The 21,998-nt window shown below is 37.0% G+C and overlaps 1 protein-coding gene across 10 annotated transcripts in view; it reads right to left on the bottom strand.

Moving 5' to 3' along the window:
• Positions 1-15,422: 15,422 nt before the first annotated feature.
• Positions 15,423-21,998, bottom strand: part of ODF2L (outer dense fiber of sperm tails 2 like) — a 59,611-nt gene continuing 53,035 nt past the window's right edge. For all 10 annotated transcript variants that reach the window (XM_054833861.1, XM_054833863.1, XM_054833860.1 and 7 more), the window contains 4 exons: positions 20,253-20,374; positions 20,004-20,166; positions 19,069-19,194; positions 15,423-17,040 (listed from right to left, as the gene is read on the bottom strand). In XM_054833861.1, coding sequence (XP_054689836.1) covers positions 16,912-17,040; positions 19,069-19,194; positions 20,004-20,166; positions 20,253-20,374 — 540 coding nt within the window. In that variant the 3' untranslated portion in view covers positions 15,423-16,911. The remainder of the gene's footprint in view (positions 17,041-19,068; positions 19,195-20,003; positions 20,167-20,252; positions 20,375-21,998) is intronic.

Below are 21,998 nucleotides of genomic sequence, written 5' to 3'. Positions count from 1 at the left end.
AATGAGTTAAGTCCATATGTTTAGCTTTTACTTTTCCACATTCTAGAGCACATAAATACACACCAGATGTGCGTGAGAGGGGATGAACTCCTGTCAGGCTGTGAGAAGCTGCGTCAGAGTCTGCCTTTACATTTCCAGCTGCTCCCGAGGATGCTTTGGCAGTGGCTGGTACCAGCGCGGTGGGTCCCGCTCGCGGGGCCCTGGGGAAGCAGCTCTGCGTCAGGACCCGGTCGAGGGTGGACCTCCCTCTTCACATGTCACCATCAAGGACTTGAGAGCATCTGTCCTAAGTGTGATACTCCAAAGATGTATTTCACTGCACGTTGTGCCCTTTGGGACTCAGGCTCTTCAAACTAAAGCACAAGTTAATTAAAAAAGTCAAACACAGAAGATAGAAGCAATATGAACATTTTAACCAAAGTGAAGAAGAGATCAGAGTCTTGCCTTGGCAAGGCATTCATGATAATTTTATACATTGTTCCGCTGTCAGTAATTATTACTGAATAATATGAAGTATGTGAGATTTTCACTTCTTTTCTCATAGTCTCACACTTCTTTTTAGTTAGTTACTATCTGTCCATAAAATTAACTTTGTACTCCATATCAGAGGACTCAGCACGTTTACAGTTATTAATGTCTGTTTGGAGCAACACATTTTTAAGTATCTGAAGATTTTAGCTTATTTTTTTAACCTCTTTTTTTTCCACCTCAGAAATAAAACATTTTTCTCTGTTTATCTTTACAGGCTACAAGACTCTAAAGGGATTCCTTCTACTATAAAGTTTTTTTGTAAAGGGAACACGTGTCTTTTATTTTCAGAACATTATATACAGGTATTGTGCCATGCATGAAATTTTTATTCACAATAAATAATAAAGAAAAAAGTGCTCTAAACCTAGAACTAAATCATTCAAGTCAGTAAGAGCATCATCAGAAGCTGGTTTGTGCTGTTTATAAGAGAGATGTTACTAATACTAAATGATCTGCAAAAATTCCATAGAAAATTTTCCCGAGCTTAGTAAATTTTAATGATGATTTTGCTGAAAATGCAGTGTATTTGGATATAATGCACAGAGCAGGTAATGATCCTGCTTACCATAGGATACACTTAGTTAACCAAAAGTACTCCTGGAACACTATCGGAGTGCCTTTATTTGACTGAATCCAGCTGGGAACTCCACATATGTCAGGAATAAGATTTGCAGTTAATTGGCAACAGCTTAAAACATTTGAGAAAGGTTCCTCTGCACAGGAGGACACAATCCATGTCCACAGACAGTCATCTTTGACTCCCAGATGCAGCTCTATCTGGAAGACAAGCTCCTGCTGACTGTTTCTAGCGGAGGCATATTCTCCTGTCACAGAACCACCCGTTTGCTTGAAGCCTTTCAGGACGGAGACTGGGCTGGCCATTCCTCCGACACGTGGGGATGTGCAGGTAGTGCCACCACTGAGAAGGTCCTCGCAGCAACGGAGTCACTTTTCTTACATAAAACTTCTGAAAAAAGTAACCTCTTTTAGTAAAAGAACATTTACTGGAGACATCAGCTTATGCCAGAGACAGCAGAAGGTTGCTAAGAAGGTCTAACCCAAGAGGATGTTTACAGTTTAAGATTTGTTTAGTGCTTATGGTATAATTTGTGCCATATGTTCTCTTATTTACAGTTTTCCACACAAACCATTTTCTGCCAGATGTGGAGCACAAGGAACTTTCTTGCTCTGCACATTCCCCCATAACATACCCCTTCGCTACAGCTGGGATTGTCCTTCTGTGGCAATTTGTAACTAACATGTCCCTTGAATTTTTTATCTGGTCTCTGGCAGTAGAGAAATGTTGCAGCTGATGAGCCTGAATTACTGAAACCTAATCTGACAGATGGGAGCACACATGGAATATGGAACATCAGCTTGGTTTTCTGATGACTTTCTGTATTCATCTTGGGAGAAAACCTCCTCAGGAGGCTGCTTCCAGCTGGTAGCCTGGGACACGCTGGAGTGTCTTTTACTAAAAAGAAGCTTGTTTTATGTTATCAGTCATACTGAGATTGCAGCAGCAGCAGTAAATTATTGAGCATAAATTGTCATAAATAGTCTGAAATGAAGGGCTGAAACTGTCAGGCACCACAGAAAGGTTTTTATATGTCTCCTATTCTCCTGAAGGGACTGAGTGTCAATAATTCAGCAGTGGAAAACCAGGGAGTAATTGTTCTAGCCTGCTGGCCTGATAATTTTGGAAAATCCTTACTCTACCAGCAGAAACATTCCTGTTGGTGGTAAAGACATTTCACGTGTGCAAGTGAAGGTGCTGTCCTCTCTGAGGGAAGCAGCAGAGGGAGACAACTGTGCCCCTTTCAGCCTGCCCTGGTCTCGGCAAATACGGAGTCAGGATTTCTCCTCTGCTACACGATTTGTTCCAACACTTTTTGCCCCTCACCACTCTGGAGATGTTTCACATCTGTCCCTACTCATTCGTGTCTGTCCCACCTGGGCAGCCCCGGGTTGGTGGGTGCCTGCAGTGGTGGCGGCTCACACCATGTCCTGTACCTCCTGCTCAAGAGCAGCCCACTGCTGCCTCTTCCACCTTGGCAGGCTTGGGTGGCAGAACGCCTCAGCTGGAGCCCGACTTTGTGGCAGGACCACAAGGGCTGACACAGCGAAGGCAAAACACAAATAAAGCTTCTGCTGTCTTCCCACTGTACCTGACAATGGTCTTGCATCCAGCGAGCAAAGTAGCCCTTGTGATGGCTAGACTTCAGTTTATTTTTCCTGCTTACACTTTTGCTGGACCTACCTTTGCTGTGTACATATCATGTCTTTGTGCAGAGCCTGCTTCCTCCATATTGTTCTTGTTCAGAAAGAAAGAGAAGACTGTTTGGAATGACATTGTCCAGAGTTTTCATTTTTCCAGGCAGTGCAGGGCTTTGCCTTATTGTAAAATAAATCAATTTTTTTTCCTCCTGGTGTTCTTGAGAGCAATGTTTGTGAGGTTATTACCTCACAAAAAGGAAAGATGTATTAGTGGGTTTAGGTCAACACAAAAAAGTAAAACAAAAGGTAAAAACAAGAAAAAGGTTGTCTTAAAATTCTTTGCATGCTGTCTTTTCTTTGTCCTGTGTCAAAAGAATATATATAGTGGAAACTACCTCTGGGTGTGAAATTTATTTTTATTTCTCTCACATTTTAGCTTTGCTAGAAGTATAACCACGGGCTGGAAAAAGGTAAAGGTCTCACCTGAGTGTAACTGTGGCTATAGTGGAATGGCACAGGTCTGCCCCCACTCCAGTGCTGGGCACACTGGGAGCACTGGTTTCTCCTTGGTTCCCCAGTGGTGTGTAACCTCACCCCGGGGCTCTGCCTTCCCCTTCCCTCTCCCTGCACTGGCTCCTGGGACTCCATGGCAGCTGCCCCTCGCCCTGGCCTGCTTCACTGCCAAGCATCGTCTTGCTCAGCACTGTGCGGCACCGGCACCAGCCAGAGCGTCGATAAAAATCCCGTGCAAATCATCCTCAGGGTCTCTGCTGCCCTGCTGCCACCACAGACAGGAGCCCAGGCTGTGCCAGTGTCATCTGCACCCTGAGAGATAAATATTTATTTATTGACCAAAGTCTTTTTATTATACAGGTCAGTGTAATATGACACTATTAATGTAATACTTTTATTTCAGTTATCACTGAACATAATTGGTAGGCAGGAGAGAGCACCTTTAGTAAAATGGAGTAAGCAATGCTCAGCTTAAAGTGCAGTGGTACACTTTATTAACTGTCATTCCTTTTAATTTTATCACAGCCTATTCTTAACTCCCTCTTGCAAATGTACATGTATTTTTAGGTATCCTCACTTAAAAAGAGATCAGCGGTGCTAATTTAGCTGTAAACATAATCCATCTGGCATCTTTGAAGTAAGTTCTCTAATGATTTCGCTGAAATCAACACAGCTCACTAACCATTAATTAAGCATCTTCATCCAGTGGACCATAGCCGATAGAATTAAAACTGTGAATAATAAAATGAAGGAAACATAAAAGAGTTTCTTTTGATCTGGAGATTTTCCGCACCAGAATGAGATCACAACTGCTTCATTATGTTTTATAGACTGACAGAAGTTCAAAGCTAACACTAGACAGAAATTGGTTGTCATCACTGAATTAAATATCTATGATTCAATCAGATACGGTTATTGGTTATGATAATTCCTGCAAGAGTGCATCCATGCATAAAACCAGAAAGTATGGTAATCATATATAGTCACGAAAATGTTTAGGCTTACTTAGGAGCATCGTTACCACCTGTGGGAATAAGAATCAGCATTTTACTACGGAGTGCTAGAAACAAAGTAAGAAGCAAGACATTGGGGACATATACAGAGATGCAAGTTTCATCTAAAAGGTGGCTGTCCCTCGCTGGTTGTCAAAGGACCAAGGATGTGCATCTACACTGATTATTTGGTGTAGCAGCAAAACCCCACTCTTGACCATATTTCCAGTCAAACACCTCTGCAAAGGCTGCCTGCAGAGAGGAGCTGAGGCTTCATGAAGAAACCGAAGCGCCGGTACAGAACCAGAGGTGAGGCAGCTGCCTGCTCTGAGTGCAGAAGCCCTCCCTGGCTGAGGTTCTGCTGTCATGCTGCTCAGACTCTGAGATCTGAGAGAAATGAGTAAATAATAAGGAACTGGTCAAGACTATATTTAATTTCCAATGGATTTGGTGTAAAAATGTATTCCACATTGCTCACATATATCTTCAAAAATTGGGTGCTGCTGAAATTACCTGCAAGTTTTGTAGCAGGAACTGTGTAAAAGCTCTTAAAAATACGACACGTATGTGAGCACTTGCTTTCAATACTAATAAATGGAGAGCCTACACCTTCTTTGGGAACTGCTTGATATAGTCATATTCCTTGGACTTCTTGGGAGGATTTTTTTCACATCAATGCATTCTTTGTTTTATGTTGCGAAACATGAATGAGCTCTGGAGAGATATATATATGAAAATATATATAATTGTATATGATGGTTAAAGGAAGTCTATGGGAACCACTTGTTGATATTAAGCAAATGATTTTTAAAAATTAACATCTGGTATAAATGAGTATGACATAAATCACTTCTAACCTGAATCAGCTTTAACTTACTATAGAAAAGTTACTGATATACAGTGTAATGCAGAATGGAAAATAATCAAGCTTTCTTCCATTCGCCCTGAGACCTTTCCATGAATGTTACAGCTGCCAAACTTTTCACAGCTAAGAGTTATTATGGCCATTTTTGGTGTCACTATTATCACAAATTATTAATAATATGGGACTATAATTAATTTAATTGGATACTGTGACACAGCAGCCAAGAGAGTTTAATTGTGATACCCATAGGAGAGCAACTATGTTTTAGAAATTTGAACAGAATCAACTTGATTTGAGAGTTTATGCAGATAAGAGACAGAAATAATACTGTGCTCCATTTCATTTCCTCCCCCATTTCCAGTGCTAGAACTAATGCAATACTACCAGGAATATTCCTGCATAAACCACCATAAGTATCACACCAATGTAAACCCTTATATTGTGCAGAAAAAAAAGAGAAGTATGCAGCCCAAAGACATAAGAAATGCTTTCCTGAATCTGAATCAAACCACTTCCCTTTAGAGGTATTTTGCTGCCATACCTCTATGGTGAAGTTTGTTGTTTTCATTATTCCTGCTGTGAATACACACTATTAACACCTCTAAAATGATTCTGCCCCTGTGAATATTTCTGTAAGAGCAACGACTGTGGAAGAGGCAGACTGTAGAGCTGTCTAGAAAGTGATAGTAGCTTTAATGAGCAAATCAATGACAAATAAGACATTTAGGCATGAAAGTAACAAACAAGCAGCCACAGGGATTTAGTTTCACTCTTAGTCTGCTGTATTTCTAGCTTCGGATAACTAGAGGTACGCTTTAAAGAGAGCTACTGACCCTAGCACACAGCTGAGAAGATCATAAAAACCATTCACAAGGTTGTATTGAATGACAAGTTGTTTTTCTTTTAAAAGTTCTACCAACATTTTCCAAAGTATAAACTGGGTCTTTTGTGTGTGCACTTGCATGTCCACTCAGCTCCTATCATATGTCTATATTCGGAGAATGTAGAAATTAATTACTCAAAATTTGGGGTTGTTTGGGGATGGGAAGGAAGAAACCAACGTTCTAGGTTCAGCCAGCTGCTTGGCATTTGTTCTTGAGTAGCGATTCCTGGCCTGACTGACTCTAATGAACTCCTTGTCACTGAAAAAACAGCAGAGATAAACATCCACTTTATCCACTTTTCTCCAGTTCACAAGCTCTCCAGCTCTGAAAGTCCAACATCTGAAGCATAGATCGTCCCAAAGCAAATAGAGGCAAATGAGCAAAGTCTGATATACAGTGAGTATTCAGGAAGAATAAAGCAGAATAACAAAAAGGTAATTTCTTCCAGGGTACTGGCCGTGAGTCTGGGATTTCCTGGGTGCCTTACATAAAGTTTTACTGTTTGATGTGTGAGTAGAATTTTCATCTAATGTCACCAATTTCAACCATTACCTCCTTTCTTTTATAAGATCAATATACTCATTAAGAAGGGTTTCAGCTAATGAGGTTAATATAATTGAAAGGCTATTCAACATCCTTTTTCTTGAGCAGATGCTCCAGAGAGTTGACCCTAATTTATCATTTGGTTTCACAGAGTTTAAGGTTATGTTGAAAACTACAAACCCCTTGATTATTTATTTAAAGGAATCTAAATATAGCTTCCTTTAATGTTTTAGTACCTAGCAAATAAAACAGCTGTCAGCAATATGTTCTTCTGAGAGGCGTTCATATGAACACTAAGTCTGTTGTTTCTAATTTCAAAAATATGGCCACAGTCAACAGTCACCCGCAGACAGGTGTGCAGTCCAAATATAAATTTTGTATTTGCCAGCACATATGCACATTAAATACGAAGATGGTAATACTAAGTTTTACACAGTGGAACAGTAAGAGCTCTAAAATTAATATCAAATGCCTTGACACTGTCAGATGGTTACCAGGTGCCTTACCCTATGAATTTTTACATCATTACGAATGTATTTAAGAAACATGATCTGCAGTGCAGTATGTCACTGAAATTGCCAAATTCAAATGTTGAATTATGTTGTGTAAAATAATTTCTCACATTTGACAAATTTAAGTGGCTTTAGGCATGGAAGTTATTTTTGTCTTAGGGGCTCTATGAGCACTTAATACAGGTATTTTCAAGTGGGCAAACTAAGGATCTGGAACAGGATCACTGACTAAAAACGTGCTGCAATTGTTTATGGCCAGGTTGAATCAATCCACAATTCTCTATAGTTCTGAATAAAACAAAAATCCCAGCTTCAGAAACCAGCTACAGATTTTTATTTCACATACAGTGAGTAGAAAAGTGTATGATGAAGTCCCAAAAAGATGTCACTGGCAAGACTGCTATGGAGTTTTAATAAAACCCTGGCCATTGACTCTAACAACTACTCTTAGAATATAAAAAAATGAACTAGATAGAGACTAAGCATAGGAGTAGGAGTTGCTTCATTTAATCTAACACATTGTGTGAAGAACTTTTTGCTTTCCTTTCTTCTCCACCACGAACAATAGCACGTCTGAGGATGTGTAGAAGTTATTGCATACCACCTGCAAGTAAAGATACTGAAGTTCACAAATTTGTGAATTTCTTTTCCCACAAAACTGTGCACAAACTTTTTTTTTAAAGAAGGAAGGGTGGGGAAATAGAAGAATGAAACCAAGCATTCTAAGATATTTCTGTATGAGAGTGTTATTTCATTTAGCTAGGAACAGCAGGTGTGCCAGACAAAAGGAGCACATTTTGAAATGTGGGTACAATACCTGCAACCACAAACACACTCTCACTTTGCTCACAACCCCCCCCTTTTTTTTATGTTTGTGTGCATACCTGAAATATGTTACTTGTCCTTATATTTCTCATACAAGTGTGGGACTGTGAATTGCCACCATACGTGCCTTCATCTCTGAGCACTGGAAACATGCTGTCTGCTAGCAGTGGCCAGGAGCACCTTCCATGAGCAAACAGAACACCATCAAAAGCCATTGCAGAAGCAGAATAAACAGAGCAGTTTACCGAGAGCAGTTTACTGCTTTGAAGGAAATGTCTGAGACTCGTACTGACCCAGAAAGCCTTTATTAATGGCCTATGGATTTTTAGTTAATAAAATTTTGCTAGGTCTAAGTTAATCTTGAGTAATGTATTGGTATGGAAACAATCTAGTTCAAAGGATGTTTAATCTGTTCCAGTGTGATAAACATTAAGCAAGGATAATTAATTCCAGATTTTTAGATTCAAGAACCTAAGCTTCTGAATGGCTAATCAAATACATACAATGGCAAGATAATTCAGGAAGTCTGATCACATCTCACAAGACCCACCAGAGGCCTCATCTATCATATAAGAAATAATCTCATTCTCGGAGGAACTTGACAGCACAGTCAGACATCGTACCTAAAACTATCCATCCCACATCTAGCCATCCATCCAAAACAAACTGCTTAGGCATTCACCTTGGAAGGATTTCTGTCATCCATATGCTCTTTCACACAACTTTGCAAGTGGGTATGAGTCTTCATTACGATCTCCTGTTGGAAGCACTCAATTTATATCATCCCAGACCAAAGCAGATATTAAATCACTAAAATCTGGAATCAAATCTGGCAACCTTGGATGTACTTTTAAATACTTCATCCATGTGTACAGTTCTCAGATGCATCTCTTCATACTTTGGGAAGTGAAGTCTGACATGCAAAATGAAGCAAGAGGTTCACTAGTATAAACCAATATTTACCCAGGAGGTAATAGTTACACTAAAATACACTTTCCCCCTATTTAAGTAAATGATACTGTGAGACTAATACCTGTAAGATTTTAAAACATAAGTTGTAGCCAAAAAAGGAAAAAAACAGCAAATTTAGGATGGTCCTGAGTAAGTAAGGAGGTTCGTAGAGAATGTATTGGGGAGGGCAGCTGCTGTTATAGTCTTCCTGTAAGATTTGGGCTACTTGTGCTAGAGGCAAACAGAACAGAATAGCACCAGAGAATAATTACTAAGTTCACACTGAGGATTTTTTGGCATGATTGTCTTGTTTCCAGTACTTGACTGGCCAAATTACAGCTGTCACTGAAATGTGCCATTTGTGAGAAAAATGAAATGGCTATTCAAAACAAAGTCTTCACGGTAGAGTTGTATAATCCCTGGGAAGTACATCATCCGGAGTTTCTGAAACTTCCACAGCTAATGTAAATAGCAAGATGTAAAGCAAAGACAAAATGGAAATACGCAACAAGTCTTGGGCTAAATTACATCTTCACTTGGGCTGCTGCAGCTGCAGTGAATAGAAAAGTCAGGCATTAGACTCTAACATGTACAAAGGTATTTCTAATGTAACCGTGGTCTGACTTCTAAAATAGGTTTTAGAAAATTATTAAAAAATACGTTTGTTCCTGCCTGGAAAAAAGTTTGAAGGAAGGAACTCACTTCAAGAGTTTCAATATTGTTCAAAGAAAGGACAACCAAATCATCAAGGCGTCCTTCAGAAACTGTGGAGAGTGGTTAGATCAAATAATGTGAGTGTGCCAAAAGGCACAATGAGAAAGGATACTTAGAGGGCTTGTGAAAAGCTGGGTGCTTGGGCACTTGAAGTTTCCATACTTTGCTTGACTGTTCAAATAAAGTACCTTCACAAAAAACACCTTCACAGAAAGAGCTGCTATTTTTCTGTTATGTGATACTGTTAAGTGCTCAAAAGGGGGCAGAACTGGACGGCACAAAATTCCTATTTTAACACAGAATTTCAGTTCATTATATATACTAAGAAGACAGAAGGGAACAGAAATTCTTGATATTCACCATTTAAAGCTGGATATGATGCCAAGAACTGAGAAGTGATTAGGCTGCTAGAAAGAAACAAGACTTATTGTATAAAAATCATAAAGTTGTCCTGTTTCCAGATGTTAGTGTGGTAACCCAAGCCAGAAGAGTTGAATCCTAGCAAACAGTATTTTATAAAAAACATGAACTGCAGTTGATACCACTGTTCCCAGTACCCCCAGCAGATGAGAGTATTGCTTAAGCACGCTAAGTTCAGCAGGGGAATCGCGCCAAGAATGCTATCAACAACCAGTACCTAGCAGGATTCAAAGGATGTCTTCCGCAAAACAACAGCATGGAGTTTTTGTTTCTGTTACTGAGATTTATTTCATTCTTGGGAGCTTGTTTTTATTTCAGACCTTGGGGTGATGGGTCTACTAGAAACATGTCATTAGAAGACAAATGCATTTCCCCTCCATTATTATATGTGCACACTGAAAGAGAAATCAGCAAGGCTATCACCTCTGAATGCTTCTGTCCAGGGAAATCTCCCATGAAATACAAGTATGCAAAGAAATACTTAAATGTCTATTTCTGCATCACATATGCTTCATAAAATATGTCGGTGCTTGAGTATAACTGCATTGAATTACTAAGGCTTGGAATGTCATCAGTAAATGTCAGAACAATATCTGAACTCTCCATTTATAGAACTTGAACTCCATTTTTCTCTATAAAGACACTGTAGGATTCTCTTCAGTAATATCCACGGGAAATTTCTCCTAAACCATAATCTTAGGAAAACAAGACAATAAAAGTAGAAAATTTATTTGAAATGGAAAAAAACCTGTATTTTTAAAAATTATATTTAGAGTTAAAATTCAAAACCAGATCATTCAGCTTACACTTAATTCCAGAGAAATGCAAGTATCTAACTTTATATTATTTAAAGGCACTCTCCTCTCTCTTGATTGTTCCTGCCAACAGCAGGCTGCCACCTACAGAGATGCTCTCTTTCTGCTAATTTCAGGATCTTCTGATCCTGCTGAACCTCTTCCAGAGCCACTACTCTTGCTTTCCAAACCATACTCAAGCTGTGGGGTTTCATCAAAAGATGGAGGCCAGAAGCTACTGAAGAAAAGAAAATTTATCAGTCCTAGACCACTTTGCCTGTAACAATTCTCAACCAGGCCTCCAGCAAGCTTTCCCGGTAGTTCAACGATTTTCAAGAATATCATAGGCAAAGATCTGATCCTTTATCATAACTTGGCTAGTTCTAAAACTTTATTATGACAATATTTGTCTGTCATTTCACTGTTTTACAAAATTAAAGTAGTTACATTGTGGGCAGATAATGAGTGCCAAAGTTAGGAAAGAAACTGGCTATTTAAAACCTTATGTGACATTATTCTGGTACTTGCTAGTTTTAAACAATTACACAGCCTTATCACTTTTAAAAAAGTGAAAAGATACAGCACTACTTATGACTCAGCGTACTTCACAGGTTTCATAGGGTACTGTAGACATGAGGTGGATTTTATGTTTTACATAATATAATTGTATTATCAAATTATTATCAAATATGGCAACCCATGAAGTATATTGTTTGTCTCTACAAAGTGATCTGTAAGAAAGAGGTTGGCTTCTGAATCACTGACTGTCTCAAAGGGGTTACTTGTGTGCTTCAAGCTAAGTACACATAAATGACTACCAAACTGTGGGTGAAATTTGCTACTGCAAATTCCACTTAAATTCAAATGTCAACTCTTTTACAACACAACCAATTTTCAAAAAAAAAAACCACCTAAAAACCTAAATGGTGGCATGTAAATATTGATGTCATTACCATGTTCTGTGTGGTTCATAAAGCACAGGACCTAATATTCTACTGCATGGTAAGAAATTCAGAAACAAATTGGAAATAAAGCCTAGGACAGAATCACGAAAGTTTGCTGCACTCTGGCAAAGGATTTGCACAAAGACTTGAAAGCTCCTAGGTTGGGCCCTTCCTGCAGATTTCTTAAGATTTTTGTCTCTAGAAAAAGAATGAAATGTTGGTACAAAACAGTTTGCGTTTTGCAGCATATTAATGTACTGATTTTCTCAAGCAGAGAGAGGAGGAGTAAACCTGACTGTGGAGGAACAGCCAATCTCCTGAGAATAACCTGAAATGCCAGCTTAGCATTTTTGCACTTCAAAAAAAACCAGGCATGATCATAAAATTGAGGCTGTTAAAAATACATGGTTTACTTTGGTAGTTTATAATTCACAGTGGCATTTAGTGGGTGGAGTGGTAAATTAGTAAGTGGCCTGCTGCCACAGCAGAGCAGGCTGCTGCTCTGCAAAGGAGAATCTTTGCTAAGAATAGGAATGTGGTCACAGTGATAATGAAGAAGGGCTCGGCATGCCTGAAATGTTGATGGGAGATCTGGAGATGGTTGTTGGATGTGTAACAGCTGCTCTAGAAATTAGATGTTATCAAAGATTTTTTTGAAAGATTGAATTTGGATGAAAAGCATGCAAAGCTTAACCAATAAGACCTGGTTTCAATTTTTTGTAGTACCACTGAAGAGTGGCATATGAAATATTTATGTTGTCGATAAATTGGAAGGTACAGTTTTGCAGCCAACAAAATGCTATGTTTATTCTGCCATAAGAGGGACGCAAGATTGCAGCAGAGCCTCTACACATAAATGCATCCTTTCCCTATCGCTTTTAAATGAAGTAGATCAATCTGCCTTAAAAGTAATACAATACATTAATCAGGTCTGTCAAACACTCAAACAAAAAAGGTCTGTTTATAAGTCAGTTATTTCCTGGAAACAATATTATTGTTCTCAATAAAGCCAGCATTTTAAAGACCCTAGATTTCTCTGAGGGATTTACTTATCACTAGGATCATACTCCTTTGGACTGTTAGTAGCTGTAAAAACCTTATTCAAAGCTTGCAAGCCAACAGCATTACATCAAGAATCCTGAGTGAAGGGTGCAGATAGGTGTGGATGGCAATATAAAATACGCTCCACCTTCAAACATTTGGAAGCTTTACTACTGAGTGACAGCTGCTATATGATTATTGTTCAGCCGTAAGTACACAAAAAAATATTCTGAACCCAAATGTGTAACAGGGTGACCTGCGTGACTGCAATAAATTCATGGTTTTGACTGCTTGAATTTCCCATCAGTGGGCATCAACATAGTGCTCTCACTTCTCTAGCCTTAAGGAACAAACTTGAGCTATGTCAGCCTTAAAATGATCCACAGGAAGCTTTTGTTGAAAAAGCAAAGAAGAAATCTGTATGAAATCATCGCGTCTACTTCACGCCCTGCACAACCCTTTCCTATCGGCCCCTGCTTTGATCCCTGTTTGTGCTGGCCAGCCCCAGGCCTCCCAGGGCAGTAAGGGCTGTACTCAGATGTTAGGCTGCTGAACAGCTTGTCAGGTCACTTTTCCTATAGGAAAATCACCAACAAAGTGATTTTGTCACAAAAAGTCTCATCTGGCTCTTTTCCAAGATAGGACGCTGGACGTGATTCTAGCAGAGGACATTTTGAGCTGCGTAATAACAGTCCTTCCTTAAACTTTTTACAAAAATCCAATGCTGATTTCATTCACTGTTAAACAGATAAAAGGACTAGTTGAAAAATGCTGCACTAGTAACCGCTCACACTCAACTGAGGAGCCGTCCATACGGAGCTCAACAATCGCTACGTCTCTTCTATAAAGCTGTCGCTTAATGAGGCAGGTGTCCAGAGAGAAGTTACTGAGTTTCTGTGCTCCTCCTGGAAAGATTCCATCTTACAATAGGATTTATAGCAGGTTTTGTGCCATAGATAGGAAACAGATAAAGTTCTCCAATCAATCTTCAGCCACTAATAATAAGCTACGTGGCAGACAGGATTAAAGGGGGTAGGGCCCCAAGTAGCCCTAAGACTTATGCTTCTGCTTTAAATTCTGTGTTCCCACACATCAACAAATCTAAAACATACGATAAGATAATGATCTTCTACTTCAAATCCTTTCTTTCTTAAAACCAGCAAGAAACAAGGCACTGATGTGTTACTGTCCATTTTATCACAGATAAAGAATTGCAGGAATAGGGAGTTCAGGTCAACTCTTTAAGGTCTGCCAATTTCGGGACTATACATGCTTACAATTTAACCTAATTAAAGCTCGGAAATTCTGATTGGATATGGAAATTCACCAGCTACAGCTATTGGGAGAAAATAGTAACATCACAGGTGGCTTTGATTTGCTTTACACAAAGAACACCAGCATCAGTTCAGCTGTGGGCTCTCTTATGTGCCTTGGATCATACTGAATCAACCTGTGGGGAAAAATCACCACAACAATCTTAGCAAAACCATAAAATTCTGCAACACATACACAATATTCGACTATGTACCTTAGTAAGGTTATGGTAAAAATACCTTCTTACTGGGAAATCTAAATACAGTTGGATAGAGAATACTAGTGTTCTTACCCAGCTTAAACCTATTTAAATCTTCACTAGGTGAGCTCATCATTGAAAATATGGTCAAACTTCTACACAGAATCTCTGATTTCTACTGCTTTTCTGGCCAAGGGCGTTCTGAGTAGCAGCAGAGAAATCTTCCTGCTTGCTAAGGGTCCTGTGAATGAAAATGGAAAACAATCACAAAGCACGTACGACACAAAACTCTTGTTTTGGTAGTTTTTCTGTACGTATTTGCAGCAGTAAGCTGTTCCCTCTTACTGTCTGTATTTGAAAACTGCAGCAGCGTATTAAGCATTTTTTGGGGGAAATGCTAAATCAAAATCTCATTTGAAAGAAGGCCAAGAGGCGAGATGCTGGTAACAGCATCATTATCAAGGGCTTCTAAAATCATCCAGAGATGAAAACTCCCAGGAAAGCAAGCATAATTAATCTGTTTCTTCCTAGAAAACTGAGTGTCACTTCACTATGTCATGCAGACAGTAAAAATAAATTCCTTTAAAGAAAAATATTAGAATCCCAAAATACAGTCAATTCAGTATACCTGTATCCAAGAATTCTGCAGCATGACACACCGTTTTCTATGTTGTAAAATGAACAAGGCAAGAACTACTTCAGCTCTATTTTACACCATTACTAAAAATACAAACAGCAATCTAGAGTAAATGGAAAATCCTTAGGTAGTTAGAAAAATAATTTCATTATTAAAATCCACAGCAACTCCTGTCTCTAAGTCAGCTAACAAAATTTAAAATGCAAATAACATAATCAGCTAACACCAGTTCCCAAATGCAACTGAGAAAAAATAAGTGATTTTTGTGACTATTTCTACCATTAAAAAAAAAAAAAAAGAAAAGAAAATCAGTAATGGAGAGCCATAAAAGAATTTGGAAAATGCTGTCTTCGTTTTTAAGAGATTTCTAAGACCTCAAAGATCAAAAATGTATATTCCAGTGCTTAAACATGAAGAAAAGGAAAGAAAGTCTAGATTAATAGAAAGGAAACGATGGGTTGAAAAAAAGAACAAATACAAAATTTCAAATACAAAAATACAAATTTCTAATTTTCTAAGCTGAATCAAGTCACATATACTTTTACATATCCAAAATTTATTGTTTGTAGACATTCAGCAGTAAAGAGGTACCTGAAGCTGTCAGCAATTTCAATAATCCCAGATCTTTCAAAAGGTTTTGATATTTTATAAGTAGCACAAACAGAATTAAATTAATACAAATATGGTTGTAAGTGTATGTGTGTGATGCAAAACCCTCAAAAAATAAAACAGAAATATGTGCTAGTAACATGTCATATATAAGAAATCATAATTATTTTTTAAAAGTGCACACAAGCAGATCATTATCATGTATCAATATTTGTTAGGATGGATAAGCATTTGGAAAAAAAGAAAAAAGAACATCAACATTCTACACATTATAAATAACAATGAAATACATTTAACAAAGAGGTGTTGTCTGTGTGTGAACCAACTTATATTTTCAGTTAAAATATATATATTATTTAAATACACTAAATTATAAATTACATATATTTAACTTATCTGAATGTGCCACTTTTCAAAAAACATATCACAATTCTATAAGCATATATCTATAAAAACAATTACTTTCTCAGCTGGAATTGTTTTTTCTATTAGCCCTGTGTCAGCTGAGCATTTACATGTGTTTAACCTGAGGTATAAGTCAGTCTTACTCACTTCAGTGAACAGCAGCTCCTGTACTCAAGCACAGATAAACACTTAAATACCTTACTGGAGCTGTGTCACCGTGAAAGGGCCTATCAACACATTCAGAGCTTAAATTATATTTAAAATACTTTCCTACTTATATTTGTAAAATATTACTGTAGTATACTCCTGATCATAACAGGACGCAGGGAGAAAAGGCTGGATGGGACAGCCTCGCAGTGGCCACCATTCTGTGCGGTGCAGCAGTGCGTGCTGTGCTGGTGCTAAGCTACAGGAGGAAGGCAGGAGGGGAACCTAATGCTCATGAAATTCTTGCTTGTCTTAATAGGATAGATATCATTATCTTGCGCAACTAGATTTCTACAGTAACAGAAGCATAATGTCTGCTAAATATTATATAATTATTAATAATCAAAATATGCAAATCACTATGCAAACAGTCCATGGGTGTTCTCCTCCCCCACGGGAACTGAAAGGTAACCTGTGATCATCTGCGTTTACCATGGACTAAAAGGCCACATGTAATATTTTACATCACAAGCCTTAACGCATGGTAAATTCACAGACCAATTTACAACTGTCCCTACTGCCACACAGTCTTCTTTTTTCACTTCTGTTCCATGAATAATACAACTCTTTATATCAGTAATACCAGGTAAATTTTCCATATGTGACCAGCCAGTAGGATATACAGTAATGATTGACCTGCTTTTCCCTGCCTACTACAGAAGTTTTCCTAGGGAAGAATTAACATTATAGTACTCAGTCCTGCAAAATACTATAAAGCCTCAACAGCCTTGCCTACAACAAGACTTCACTAAATCTTGAAAAGTTTATTATTGAAATAAATTAAATTAAAGAATTCAACCAAACATTGTTACGTATGAAGCTTTCAAAAACTGCACATAATTCTGGATGCTCTGGGTCTTGTTCTCTGACTTCTGCAGGCTGTTCTCCAGCTCTTTCAAACATACTTCACGGTGCTTTTCATTCTAAAGAAAAAAAAGAGAAATGCAATGCAACTTAGCAATAAAATACAAATCAATCAAAATAACACTGCAAGACAACTAGTACCTAATTTTTATAAGACTTATTTACCCATAAAAGTTTTCAGAATCTCCATAAAAATGAGGGTTCTCAAAAGGACCTCAAAATATTGAAGATTTTTATGTTCAGTCAGGACCAAACTGAACATGTTTGAATAGATTTATAATCCAAAAAAGGCCTGGGAACATAAAAACTAATCTTCTGAATTTTTATCATGAAAGATATCTAGCATCTTAAATCTGTTATGGACTTAACACTCTCATCTTGATTTTTCAAGGAAACATCTGTTATTGATCTCTGATGCAACATGATTTTTGATGCCTATTGTTCCATATTTAAAAAAGATGATTGATAGCAACATTACCTGCTCATTAGTTCCATACCTGATGCACATCATAGATCATTTATTATATAAATACTACAGATATTCAGGTATTTCCTTTTATGTCTGTTACAGATTTCAGATGCTAGTTGGTTAAAATAAATTCAACTTCAAAAAATAGAATTATAGTTTCCAGATTTAAATCTAGCCTTAGAAAAAATTGGTCAGGTTAGAAGGAATAACTGAATAACGTTAACTTCACCATTGTATCTTGTTTCCAGTTTCACTACAACAACAGGACTAAGACCATTTTATCATTTTCCATAATGCATTCTCAGTTATATGTAAATGTAATTGGAATAAAAAGCAAGGAATTAATTTAGAACAGTTCTGCTCTCCGACATACATCCCTTTCACATTTATATTTCAACTCTAAGTTTAAAATGGAAACCATTTGAAAATATACTTTATTTCTGACACAGAAGGATAAATGGGAGTGTTCTGGCCACGTGACATGAATTCTTATTATCTGAGACTGCTGATTCTCAGAGTTTCTTTGCCTTTAGCCATTGGTTGGAGGATTTAAAACTAACAAGCAATTATTTATAAATTAAAATATGCTGGCAATTTGATAGAAAATAGCAAATTTAAATAATTTTAAAATAGAACTATGCAGACATTAAGTTACATTTTGTACAGATAAAAATAAAAGCATACTGAATTCAGAACCATATCTCTGATGTCGTCTTTGATTCTTGAATAGAATTTGCATTTAGGTTGGCTTGATTTTAATCTTGAATACTTCAAGTCAGAATATTGTTTTTGAGAGTCTAAGATAGTGACACTAAACCTTTCCAGTTTCTTCATATTTATTTTAAATAGCTTTGTAGCTTATTATCACTGATCACAGGACAAATCTCTAACTGTATCAAAACTTCGAGTACAGCAAATTATATGCCATCACTAGTGTAGGGAATTCAGATATGTCTGACATTTTATTAATAGAAAATGTGCTGAAATTTTCTGGATTAGCTAAAACAATAAATCAGACTTTTTTTTTGTTTGTTCTCAGAGAATATTACTCATCCAAAATACCTTCTTAGACTGTGGCTCAACTGAATAGGTAAGTATCAGCATATCTAAATTTGGGCATCTAAAGGCTTGACACTTTGAAATATCAGAATATCTCTTTTGTTACTAACTGCATTTATGTGCAACACTGGTATATAAGCTGAAGCTTTTTCACAAATTCCAGTAAAATCAGATTTGTGGATCAACTCAAGAAAAAAAAAAAAAAAGATACCACTATGTTGTTATGGAACTGTTACGTATTTATTCAAATGTAGGTATGCTTACTGAACATGATTAATCTCAGTCAAAACTTTTTTCATTTTTGCCTTGCTGGGAAAATTGGATTGAATATGAGATGTAAACTCAATCTTATTCCAGTGATTTAGTAAGATAGACTGGGCATCTGTTACACGTATTAGAAATGTCAATATACAAAGCATATCGTCAAGTTGAATTAATTTGCTGTTCCCTGAAGCATGTATCAATTGTATTAAAAGTGTGGTTTGCAGTAAAAGGAATTTCATGTAAACGGTGATGTGGTAAGTAATTTCTTAAGTCATAAACAGTATTATTTACTCACACGGTGAAATATGCAGAGGAGTTGTTCTTTCTCTTCTTGTTTCTCTCTCACTTCAGTTTCAAGAATGAGCATTTTTGTCTGAAGAGCTTGTTCTCTGTGTGACATTTTTTCTAGTTCTTCAGCCACCTGTAATAGTAATGAGAGAGAAATGATGCATATTTACTTTCACTTAAAGCCCAAACCAAGTTATTTTCTTATACCTTGGCATTAATAGCTCTATTTCCTATTTCCTATTCTGTGATCTAATACTTTCGTTATTTCCCATACACAGAAACTAAACAAACCTGGGAAATATTCCGGCTAAATTTGAAAGAAGTTTCAATTTGGAAAAAAATGTAATATTATTGGGACAGAAACACTTTTGTATCTCATTTGTAAATTAAGCCAAACATTGTTTTTTCAAAACCAAATCAATATCCTCAGACAGCATTGAGAAAATTCAGATAGTTTATTTCAACATGATTAATTCGAGACAGAAATTACAACTTCATACAAATTTTCTGATTAAACTAATATAACTCACGCCAATCTAAATTCCTGCATTTCCTCTTCCATTTGATTTACTGTTTGCTTCCTTTCTACAAATAACAAATCTCTGCTTAATACTGAAATTGTGCAGTGCCTTCCTCTAAAACATTTTGCCATATCTGTGGGATTTAATATTAGGTAGTTAAAGCATATTGATTTGTCACCAAAAAATGATAGTGAAATGTTGGTCCACTGAACTTTGTCATTACAATAGGATCTGAATTCCACAAAGAAGCTGAATTGTGCAATTCATATTTAACCATGCAGAATTCCCAGTAACTTTTCAGTATTGCTCCCTACATGCAAAATAATCTTGTCCCATCTTTTCTTAAACACATTTGGGCTTAATGCTATTTTAAAATAGAAAATGGCAAACAAGATTAAGAGATGTATTAAATTATCAATACCATTTTTCTCCCTTCTTCCAAGGCAAATTCCAGTTGTCTGGTTAATCCATTATATTCTGCAATTTTCTCTTCAAGCTGCAATTTACTGCACTGAAGACTCTCATCTTCTTTTTTCAGCTGACAAGCAAGTTCTTCATTTCGAAATTCCAACTTTTCTAATTGCCTTTACGCAAAACAGATTAATGCATTATAATTCGCTATAGCACGAAAGTGTAGGAATTAATTGCAGTCAGATTTTTTAAAAGTTACCATTTAAGGTCTTCGTATTTCTTCTGAATCTTACTGTTTTCTTCTTCTGAGGAATGACTGCCCATGGAATTTACACTGTCTTCCTCTTGTGAAAATGACAATTCGTTTCTAGCTGAAGAGACCTATGTACAGGATATTACAGAGTAAAGTAAGCTTCCCAATTAAAATCCAATCAAGTAATTTAACTGTGATCTCAGGTAAACACTATATTATATTCAAGTAAACATTATCCTGTATTTAAAACAAAGAAAATACAGCCAAAGTAGCAGACTAAAAGTTTGCGTGAACACTTTAAGACTGAAAACCTGCTCTGTAGCAAAGTGAAGTCCTAACAAAATCCATATGCTGCTTATGCAGCCTTGTGTATTAGGAGTCGGCCAGGTCTACCTCCTTGTGAACCTCAACTCAAGATTTAGATTCCAGCAAAAATAAGGTCCCTCACACTGTAGTCACAGGAAGCACAAAAATAATAATGCATATATATACAGATATCACAGAAGAACAGCGTAGCATTGCAAAGAATTTCAGAAAGTAGTGAATATCAAAAAAGACAATCAAGTTCATAAAAAGAAAAAAAGAAAATGACCCAAACTGTCTTCACCTCTTCAGCATCCAGACTGACAAACTGTTATACGTTTTCTTTTAAATCTCGTAAGAGTACCAGTGAGATTATTGCCCTTACTACCATCCATCAACAGCAGATTAGCAATAGCTAACAGCCACATCACCAGCCTGCTGGCACCATTATTTAAGAGGTAACCTCCACCATTCACGGGACTCTCTCAGGCAGTTCTATCCAGTAGTTTGAGCTCATCTGGCTGATTTTGCTTCTGTGAATTACAGGCTGTCCAGCTAGAAGACTGGTAGTAGCAGAAACCTCCAGCAGAGGGGCAGTAAACCGATGTCCTGGTCCAGCTGAACCCAGACAAGGGTTTCTGCACACGGTCCAGTTATTTGAAAAGGAATTTTCCTAAACTCTGATCATAAGATCAAGGGTGAAACTCTCTAAAGGACGCAATTTATTTCAGCATATTTTAATGCTGAAATTTAACTGTTGTTCCACCAGACTAGCGATTATACTCCCAATTACTTAATTAGACTTAAGAGGTTTTTTGCGTTTATTCAGGAAAACATGTAGTTAGAGTAACATTACATATATCATTTTATATATGCACTTCAAAATTAATTGTTGCTTAAATACTTTGCTAAGCAAAGATGGATTTATGAGCTTATTAGCATTCCTGGAAGGAGTATTTAAAATGATACAAACAAGAACAAAATTTCATGCTGTAGAGATCATCTTGAGAAGAAATTTAAGACAAAATCAAGAGCTATTTTTTATAAGCATATAAAGTCTATAGGGGCACAGAGACTCACTGTTCTAGCAGAGTATTCTCTTCTAACTGAAAAACACGTGGGTTTTTTTTTAAAAAGAAACAAAAGAACAACAAAACCCCCCAAACTTAGCCCTGCCATTGAAATTGATGACCAAAAAAAAGCTGAAGAATAGTCATATTTAGGCTTAAGAGAAAATACAAGCAGTAGTGCTAAAATCTTGCTAAAAATAGAAATGATCCTATTAAAACATATTTTAAAAAATTTTTTTTATCAACCAATACAATGTAATCATTGAAATATTAAAGTTATACATCATCAACAATAGAATTTATGACTATTTATCTGAGAAAATATTGTCTGGTTTATAAATTAGTCATTAAAACCAAAATGAATGCAGAATTAAATTAT

The sequence above is a fragment of the Grus americana genome, chromosome 8 (genome assembly GCF_028858705.1).
Source record: "Grus americana isolate bGruAme1 chromosome 8, bGruAme1.mat, whole genome shotgun sequence".
Classification (NCBI taxonomy): Eukaryota; Metazoa; Chordata; class Aves; order Gruiformes; family Gruidae; genus Grus; species Grus americana.
This window is presented reverse-complemented; position numbering and strand designations above follow the sequence as displayed.